Source organism: Pygoscelis adeliae, unplaced genomic scaffold (genome assembly GCF_000699105.1).
Source record: "Pygoscelis adeliae isolate BGI_AS28 unplaced genomic scaffold, ASM69910v1 Scaffold203, whole genome shotgun sequence".
Classification (NCBI taxonomy): domain Eukaryota; kingdom Metazoa; phylum Chordata; class Aves; order Sphenisciformes; family Spheniscidae; genus Pygoscelis; species Pygoscelis adeliae.
In genome coordinates, this window is record NW_008824407.1 from 32,621 (window position 1) to 42,467 (window position 9,847).

The 9,847-nt window shown below is 55.5% G+C and overlaps 1 protein-coding gene across 1 annotated transcript in view; it reads left to right on the plus strand.

Moving 5' to 3' along the window:
• ACE (angiotensin I converting enzyme) overlaps positions 1-7,423 on the plus strand; it is a gene marked incomplete at its 5' end in the record, with an annotated part of 29,837 nt that extends 22,414 nt beyond the window's left edge. The window contains 15 exon segments of the mRNA XM_009320429.1: positions 109-231; positions 679-890; positions 1,429-1,565; positions 1,868-2,026; positions 2,436-2,523; positions 2,726-2,869; positions 3,101-3,292; positions 3,629-3,726; positions 4,020-4,192; positions 4,661-4,884; positions 5,124-5,268; positions 5,473-5,571; positions 5,988-6,110; positions 6,692-6,879; positions 7,161-7,423. Coding sequence (XP_009318704.1) covers positions 109-231; positions 679-890; positions 1,429-1,565; positions 1,868-2,026; positions 2,436-2,523; positions 2,726-2,869; positions 3,101-3,292; positions 3,629-3,726; positions 4,020-4,192; positions 4,661-4,884; positions 5,124-5,268; positions 5,473-5,571; positions 5,988-6,110; positions 6,692-6,879; positions 7,161-7,357 — 2,302 coding nt within the window.
• Positions 7,424-9,847: the final 2,424 nt, after the last annotated feature.

Sequence of the window (9,847 nt, forward strand, 5' to 3'; positions counted from 1 at the left end):
GCACAAATGGTGGGGAGCTAACACGTGGCTGGGTGCCTTCCCCCACACCCTAGGACTTGTCTGCTTCCCTTTGTCCCCAGCGCTCACCTTCACGGGCTTCCTTGGCAGGTACTTTGTGAGCTTCATCCTCCAGTTCCAGTTTCACAAGGCGCTGTGCCAGGCAGCCAACCACAGCGGTCCCCTGCACACCTGTGACATCTACATGTCCAAAGAAGCTGGAGCCAAACTCAGGTGGGGACAGAGGAGGGTCGGGACAATCGCCATGGGCACATGTGTGCGTGGAAGCTGATGGTGTGCAAAGGAAGGAAAGAAGAAAGGAAGGAAGGAAAAGTGGCTGGAGAAATAGCTTTGCAGATGGATGGATGGATGGATGGAAATACATGGAAGCACTGGGGTGGGGTGAGTGGTCCTCACCAGAGTACTGCTGTTGTCCCTGTCATGAGCTCCCACCCAGACAAGAGGTCACTAAAGCACATTTGGTTCCTGTTGATTCCCTGGGTGTTAACAAATGCATGAGTATGTGATGGGGAGTCCTCATTCCCATATGCAGGACAGATGGGAGCTTCAGAAGCAGTTCCCAGGTTCATGTCCCACTCAGGAATAGCATCTTCAACCTTGCGATGCTGAAATACCATCCCCTGGTCTCATGCTGGCTCTTGCTGTCCCGCTTCTCTGCAGGGAAGTGTTGAAAGCTGGGTCTTCCAAGCCATGGCAGGAAATCCTGTTCAACCTCACTGGCACGGATAAGATGGACGCTGGGGCCCTCCTGGAGTACTTCAGCCCTGTCACCAAGTGGCTTCAGGAGCAGAACAACAAGACCAATGAGGTGCTGGGCTGGCCTGAGTTTGACTGGCGTCCCCCTATCCCTGAAGGCTACCCTGAAGGCATTGGTAAGGCTGCAGCTCCATCCTGGCTCTGGGGAGGGGCAGGAAGAGGTCTCCCAAGGGACATCACTAACCCCCAGTGCTGAGGGAGGTCTCTGCTGTGGGTGGGGAAGGTCTGCATGCCAGAAAAGAGAAATAACCATATCCACATGGAGTCCCACAAGCTGTTGCTTCCCAAGAAGCAGGTGCCATTAGCCAACCTCTTGACATATCATTGTCTGAAGCTGTGGCCCTGCCGCTGTAGTAATGCCATCAGGCATGGTGTGACAGGTCATCTGTTTTCAGCTGCATCCTTTCTGCCCAAGTGGGAGGGTCTAGGGCATGCAGCGTGTCCTGTTATCCCATCCCCTGACCAATGGAACACCCCCAGCAGGACCCCTCTCTCCCCATTTCTTGGCTCAACCTGCTCCCAAGTTGTGGCGTCATTCAATGGACTTGCAGTTCTGGGAAAAGCTCAACCACGGCTTCTCCATGGGGTGGTGCTCTTGCAAAGAGAAGGACTCTCCTGACTCCCCTTCTCTTCCCCATTTATCTCCTCCTCTAGACAAAATAGCAGACGAAGCACAAGCTAAAGAGTTCTTGTCCGAGTACAACAGCACAGCTGAGGCAGTGTGGAACGCCTACACCGAGGCATCTTGGGCCTACAACACCAACATCACAGACCACAACAAGGAGATCATGGTATGGGAATGACCTTGGGGCTGTGTGGGGAGAGCCAACAGCCAAGGCAGGCAGCTGGTGTCCAAGGCACGTTTCAGATGAGTTCTGAAAACCAGGGCAGCCTCTGCCCCTAGCCAAGGGGTAATGTTCTCACCCAGGAGGTGTCTTTTCCATGAAAACCCTTGTCATGCCACGAGGTAGCCACAAGGGCAGCCACGGGGAGGTTGTCAGTCATGGCATGCCAGATGGTGTTTCTAGTGATGGCCTGTGTCTCAGGGATCTCCTCGAAGTAACTCCTCTTCTGTCCCCTCCTGCCCTTGCAGCTGGAGAAGAACTTGGCCATGTCCAAGCACACCCTTGACTATGGCATGAGGGCCAGGCAGTTCGACCCCTCTGACTTCCAGGACCAAAGTGTCACGCGCATCCTCAGGAAGCTGAGTGTCATTGAGAGGGCAGCCCTGCCCGAGAATGAGCTGAAGGAGGTGAGCTGCAAGGGGACAGAGCAGGATGGGGTGTCCCTTGCCACTACCTTGTGTGGAGACATAGGCTTCTCCCAACTTCTAGGAAATACCACTGGGCAGCCACCCCTTCCCCTGAACAAGGTGACAGTTTGATACCTTCTACACAAAGCCGTGATCCTTGTCTCCAGGATTTCTCGCCCAAAGGTTGCCTATCCCAGGCTGCAGTGGGACCTGGCTGCTTAGGTGGCAATGGCACATTGCTTGCTGGCCCTAGTCCCTCTGTATTGATGCCACTTCGCCTCCATTTGGGGTCACACTTGGCCTTGGAAGGGACCAGAGGAAAACACCTGGGGACATCTCAATGGGCTGTGACATTCTCCAAGAGCAGAAGCAAGGATAATCAGCTCATATGATCTGATTTTCTTTGCAGTACAACACCCTCCTCTCAGATATGGAGACCACGTACAGTGTAGCCAAGGTCTGCAGAGAGAACAAAATCTGTCACCCCCTGGATCCTGGTAAGATCTGGCAGGGAGTCCAGTGAGTCACCTGCAACAGGCCCAGAAAGGAGGGATTTTTAATAGGGGCATGGAGAAAGGTCATGAAGGGGCCTTCCCACCTTCTCTGTGATGGACCCTGAGCAGCACGTTGGGTCTAGCACGATTGCATCAGTCCAGCCCATCCAACAGCATCACTTTGGCTTCATTGTTCTCTCTTCAGACCTCACAGACATCATGGCCACCTCACGGGATTATGATGAGCTTCTCTTTGCCTGGAAGGGCTGGCGGGATGCTTCTGGGAAGAAGATCAAGAACAACTACAAGCGATATGTGGAACTGAGCAACAAGGCAGCTGTGCTCAATGGTCAGTGTCCCGCTCCCTTACAAACCCACCATGGCCTTAGCACCCTGTAAGCAGAGGATTGGGCTGATCGTCCAACTCAGGGCCAAAATCTTGAAGGTGTGGAGGTCCCACCAACTCCCATGAGCTCCACTGTCTCATAGATACGGAGACACCTGGGGTGTCTGAGCAGCAAGACAGACTCTTGCCCAAGAAGGACAGTGTCTAGCAGCTTCTACTCTCTCCCTACCACAGGCTACACAGACAATGGGGCCTTCTGGAGATCCCTGTATGAGACACCCACCTTCGAGGAAGATCTGGAGAAGTTGTACCTGCAGCTGCAGCCCCTGTACCTCAACCTGCATGCCTACGTACGCCGAGCCCTATACAAAAAGTATGGTGCAGAGCACATAAACCTGAAGGGTCCCATACCTGCTCACCTGCTAGGTAAGGGCTTTGCTAGGCCCTCGAGCAGAACTGTGTCTCCCACCAGGCATAGTTTGCTCCAAGAGTTGAGGCTGGTCTCTGTTCAGCTCTGGCTGAAGGACTAAGGCCCCATGAGATGGGTCTGCAGAAGCCAGCCTGCTTCAGGGAAAGGCAACACACTTAGCATGACTTGACTTCTCCTGCATGGACAGGCTCCTGCTTGCACCACCCTTGTGCAGGCAGGGCAGGGACCAGGCAGGGTGATCCACTCTGTGCAGGAGTTGGGAGTAACTGGTTGCCTTTGCTCTTCTCTCCCTGTATCCCTCCTGCCATGCATTGTCCGCCTGTGCTTCCCAGGCAACATGTGGGCCCAGTCATGGTCCAACATTTTCGACCTGGTGATACCTTTCCCGGATGCCACCAAGGTGGATGCCACCCCGGCCATGAAACAACAGGTCAGTGCTTTTTCAGGCTGCTCTGGGGAAGCCCCTTGGGACCCAGCACCCTTTGGCCGTTACCACCACCCATGTTGCCAAATGCTCTGGTGCTGCCAAAAACCTCCATGGCTCATCCGTATTCTCTCCCCACCTGGATATGCCAAGGGCTGGATCCAGCTCTAGCTGCCCCCAAAAGGCCTCCCCTGCCCAGAGGAACAAGGCTGTCCCTGGCCTCCCATCTTTCCAAGCCCCCGGCACACCTAGCATCCCCCATTGCCCCTTACCAGGTCTTCTGTCTGCTTTCTCCCCAGGGCTGGACACCCAAGAAAATGTTTGAAGAGTCAGACCGTTTCTTTACCTCTCTGGGCCTCATCCCAATGCCGCAGGAGTTCTGGGACAAGTCCATGATGGAGAAGCCGGCAGACGGGCGGGAGGTGGTGTGTCACGCCTCAGCCTGGGACTTCTACAACCGCAAGGACTTCAGGTGCCTGTGGGGAGCAAGTGGTGGCCTCAGCTGATGTGGTGCTGGGGCTGATAGCAATGTCTTGGTAGAATAAGGGCACGTGGCCTGATGCCACCACAGTGTCTGTTGTCCTATGGCTGTGGCAGCCCCATTCTGGCACTGCCACTGGTACCCAAGATGCAGGCATTGCTGGCAGGAGTCCCCATGGTGGATGGAGGGCAATCAGTGCCTTCCCTGCCCTGCCATGGAGAATGGAAAAGCTGATGAACAAGGACAGGGAATGGGCAGGGGCAGCAGGAGACGCAGGAGAAAAGAGAGAGACCAACCCAATGGAGTAGGACCAGCCCAGCCTGGCATCAGATGTGGGATGGGGGCACGTGGAAAGGGAGACCAAAGGGAAAAATAGCTCAAGGGGGTGTGATCGTTCCCGGAGATTTTCACCCCAGCACTGCCCTCCCTTCTCCCCCCATCCCACATGTCCTGGTCCAGGATCAAGCAGTGCACCACGGTGAACATGGACGACCTAATCACGGTGCACCACGAGATGGGCCATGTCCAGTACTTCCTGCAGTACATGGACCAGCCCATCTCATTCCGCGATGGGGCCAATCCTGGCTTCCATGAAGCCATCGGGGATGTCATGGCCTTGTCCGTCTCCACCCCCAAACACCTGCACAGGATCAATCTGCTGGACCAAGTCACAGACAACAAAGGTGAGCTGGCAGGGGAGCACCACACAGCAAAGATGGGGGGGCTGCTGAGAACAGCTGGAAATGCAGAGGGTCAGGATGGGCTGGGAAGGGTGGAAGGGGTCAGGGACATGCACAGTGTCTTTGCATGCATGGAGGGGACAGGACCTGGTGGGGACACCCTGCTCTTGGGCAGAATGACCCATACGGGGTGGAGAAGTGGGTACGGTACTGTCTTGCTCACACCTTCACACCTTGGGCAGAAAGTGACATTAACTACCTGATGAGCATCGCCCTGGACAAAATCGCCTTCCTGCCCTTCGGATACCTCATGGACCAGTGGCGCTGGAAGGTGTTTGATGGGCGGATCAAGGAGGATGAGTTCAACCAGCAGTGGTGGAATCTCAGGTGTGCTTGAATTCAGGCTCCTCTTTGGTGTAAGGGCCTTGGCCATCATCCCGCTGGGTGTTTTCTCCCTGTGGTCCAGTTGGCTGCAATGGGACACGATGGGATACATAACCCCTCACCCTGTCCTCACATCCCCTGTGTCCCCTCCCAGCTTACCCCACCTTCTATTCCCCCTGCTGGGCTAACTCTCCTTCTCTGGCCCAGGATGAAGTACCAGGGCTTGTGCCCACCAGCACCAAGGTCTGAAGATGACTTTGACCCTGGGGCAAAGTTTCACATCCCTGCCAACGTCCCCTACATCAGGTGAGTAAGCAGGGGTGGGGCAGGAGGAATGCCACTTGGACACAGAAGCAGGATCTCCAGTTCAGATGCCAGTAATGGCACCTTGTTTCATGGCTGGTGGGGTACTTAGTGGTACCATCCTGAGGGTGCTGGGAAGCTCTGAGGACCCTGACAGAGCTTCAGAGAAGGCTGGATTTGGGGGAATTTCTCCCTCTCTGAGGAGGATGGGGTCATCCACCCAGGCAGCCATAAAACACACATTAAAGGAGAAATGGCATCAGCAGATTGGACTGAGTTGATGCAGGTGTAGCTCCAAAGCCAGTGATGCTCCTCCAGAATAGGAGAGTGCAAGCAGGGGATGAGGGGGACCACATCCTCCCTTCCACAGCCCCTAGTAGGGTCCATTCCCATGTCCTCACCCCTCTCCACCCCCCCAGGTACTTCGTCAGCTTTGTGATCCAGTTCCAGTTCCACCAGGCGCTCTGTGCGGCAGCCAGGCACACGGGTCCCCTGCACAAGTGTGACATCTACGAGTCTAAGGAAGCTGGGAGGATCTTGGGGTAGGTGTGTGGGCAGGGCAGAGCCAAGATATTTATGTCCCCAAATACCTTAAACCAGCTCAGCAAGACAGGAGGCAACGCAGCCCCTGGTCATCCATCCCCTCTCTGCCCTAGCATGGGATGCTCTGGTCCCTGGCCCTGGGGTGCGGGCAGGGGGAACCCCGGGTAGGGGCACCTTGGGCTGGGTGCTAGGGCTGTGATTGCAAAAGCAGCCACTAGATGGTAGCTGGGACCCTGGCAGGTGGAAGGCTCCCTCCCTCCTCCTCCTCCGCCGCCCCCAGTTACTTAGGGAAAACAACCCCCTTGCTTCAAGAAAAGCACCTGCAAAATTAACCTTTGCACCCAGAAACTGCTCTGCATCAGGCTGGATTCACCGGAGGGCTTTAATCCATGTATACCCCCCCTTTCCTCCAAGCAAAACCTCCTTCCCTGTGCTCTGGGCTCGCAGCCCTGCGGTGCTGGGGGCACAGACTGTACCCAGGGTTGCTGATACAAAGAGCCCCAAGCCCTGGGGAAAAGGAAAGGGCTGCTGGCCGAGAGGGCGATGGGGAACCCACTGGAGCTGATTTCTCCTGCCACAGGGAGGCCCTGAAGCTGGGTTTCAGCAAGCCGTGGCCCGAAGCCATGGAGCTCATCACGGGGCAGCGCAACATGTCAGCTGATGCCCTGATGAGCTACTTTGAGCCACTCATGACATGGCTGGTGAAGGAGAACAACAAGAACGGGGAGGTCCTGGGCTGGCCCGAGTACAGCTGGACTCCTTACACAGGTATGCAGGGCTCAGCCAAGCACAGCAGGTCCATGATGGGGCAGAGCTCAGCCCTCACCAGGGCCAGGATGGGGCATGTGGGAGAGATGGAGCTGTCTTGATGCCCCTTGGCCACCCCAAAAACCACAGGGTGTTTGGGTGCTTCTCCTTGATTTCCCACGGAGCTGAGTCTAAAGGGGACACGGCCTCCAAGAGACCAGCAAAGGGAGAGCTGGTGACCCAACACACCCCAGTCCAGAGCCACCGGTACCAACCATGTCCCTTATTCCTCCATTTTCCAGCCACTCCAGCCCAACCCAGCTCCAGCCAAACCGATTTCCTGGGCATGTCTCTGACCAACAATCAAGCCACAGCAGGCAGCTGGGTCCTGCTTGCCCTGGCACTCGTCTTCCTGATCACCACCATCTTCTTGGGCGTCAAGTTCTTCTCAGCCAGGAGAAAGGCCTTCAAATCCAGCTCAGAAATGGAACTGAAATAAGGCAGCCATCAGCGGGGGAGCATGGACAGGGTGCAAGCATGGGTATTTGGGCAGGCTGGCAGCGATGCAATGGGCACATTTGCCAGCGAAGCCATGGGTTTCCACAGCCCAGGACTTCTCTCTCCAATCAGGTCAGACTTTTTTTTCCACTATGCAAGAGCCAAAGCAGAAAAGAGCTATTTATTTGTCAATGCCTGCATCAGGGGAAGAGAAATTCAGGCACCGGCGCGCACGGAGCTGCCACGGGCTGCCCCTGCACCCAGGGCTGGGAACCAGTCCAGCCTGGGCACCCACCAGCCATCTCCAACCTGCGGGCAAAGCTACAGGGACTTCAAGTGACAGAGGGCAGTTTGGGGAGGGATGGAGCACGTTCCCACTCCCCCACCCACTGCTGTTCGCTTGCATGAATGAAAAATAAACCCATGTCTTGTCACCCCCAGAGCAGCAGCTTGGCTTCCTCTTGCAGGTGGGCTCGGATCTCAGTGGGACAGGGCTTTCGAGCAGGAGAGCTGCCACCCTAAGCCAGTGCAATTACAAACCCCTGGGGCCCAGCCTGGCTTTGGGGCAACACACCTGCAGCACCCAACCTCCCCTATCCCCATCATGAAAGCTCAGCATCCCCTTGCAGCATCCCCATCCTCCCCTAAACTGTGGGTCCCATCGCAGCCGTCAGCTTGTGGGTTCACCATGGAGCATGTGCCTAAGGAAGGGGCTGGATCAGGGCCAGAAATCCCCAAAGTCCAGGCCTGAACTGTTCAAAGGATTGGGGGGGGGCCACCAAGCCCAAGCTGGGACAGGGCTGGAGCTCACGGCTGCTGTGGTTCCAGTATGGGAATGACATGCATTTACGTAAGAGCCGGGGGGAGGGTCTGAGGTCAGCGATCGCCTCACATCCTCCAGCTCCCGATTATCTTGGGATCAGCTGTGCTTGAGGCTTTCCCCCCCCTCCCCCCATCTTTCTTCTGGTTCTGTAAATAAAACTTCGTATTTTTTCTGCAGTGATTAGGTGCAAAACTAATCCCAGACTGGGGATTATTGCAGCCCGGAGCAGCAGGGGAAATGAGGGAATCTGGGGTGATCCACCCTTCCCCCTCCCATCTGATGGCCTATGCCCTCGGTCATGTCTTACATGGGGAAACTGAGGCCCAGGAGAGGCTCATTGCGCCTGGGAGAGGAGCAGAAGGCAGGTGTCTGCCTGCCCACGCTTGGGTTTTTGTTTGTTTTCAAACCTCCTCCGAGCACAGCACGCCCACGGGAGGTGAAACCCCGACCACCCGTCTTTCTGCCGCGATCCCCAGACCCAGGGAGCAGCCGCCCCGGATGCCTGCGCTCACCCCATGTTCTTCCCATGGCTGTATCCTGATGCGTCTGTTTTATATCCCAGCACACTGGGCACCCTCCTCTCCCCCCGGCCTGGCAGTGTGATGCTTGCAGAGCAGAGACCTGGCACGGTGAGAGCTGGGTTTGAAGCCAAGTGTATTTTCAGCCTGGGAAAGCAGGCTGGTGCAGGTGTGCTCCATCCAACTTAGCTCCTCACCAGTAATTTTGAGCCCCCTGGCTCCTTTCTACCCCATCAGCGGAGGAAAAGAGGTCTCTAAGATCATCAAGATCCTACAAGTTTCATGAAAATTGCTTTCTGGAGGGAAAAAAACCAACAACAAAAAAAGAGCCACACTGAACACTCTCATTCAGGGACTGCAACACAAGCTCAGCCCTAATTAGACATCAGAGAATCCACATAGGAGCTGACTCTGTCCTGGAACGGACACTGCTACGAGGGTGAGTGATGGGTGCACTGAGCTGTGCCTCCTGCTCAGAGATGGATAGACAACCCAAGCCCACAGTCCATCCAGAAGACAGGGCTGGACACCAGGCTACCTTCAACACAGGTCCAAGATTCCACCCAGGAGATGGGGCTGGACACAAGGTTATGCCCAGCCCAGCTCAGGGGGAGACTGAACTCCCACCTTGAGCTTAAATGGAGCTGCTGGGCCGTGGGTAGAGGGGCCCAGGTGAAGCTTTTCAGGGCAATGAAGGCCCACTGGTGGCCAGAGGGCTCTGCCAAGCCGGCAGCAATGTTTTACAAGGTACCTTTAAAATGAGGATGATTTTCCTTCCCCATTGCGATAACATCTGGAGAGATTTTGCTGCCTTCTGGCTCCTGCATCATGCTTTCTGCTGAAATTAGGAGGCTTAGTGAAATTACTCCCTAAGGAGAAAAAAATAAAAAGGAAAAAAAAAGGAAAAGAGCAGAAAAAAGAGGAGATTCCCCCTCAATTCATGTAACTCCTCAAAGGGGAGCTCAGGAAGTAGTGGGTACCCCAGGCTTGTGGGGGGCTGCCCTGCACCCCCCTGCCTGTGCACAAGGCTCCCAGAGAGGAGATTTGCTTTAAAACGACATGAATTTAAAGCAAGAAACACCCTGGGTTCCCTTTGCCAGCTCAGGGACCCTTTGAGCTATGCAGAAACCCATTTTCCATTTTTTTTGGT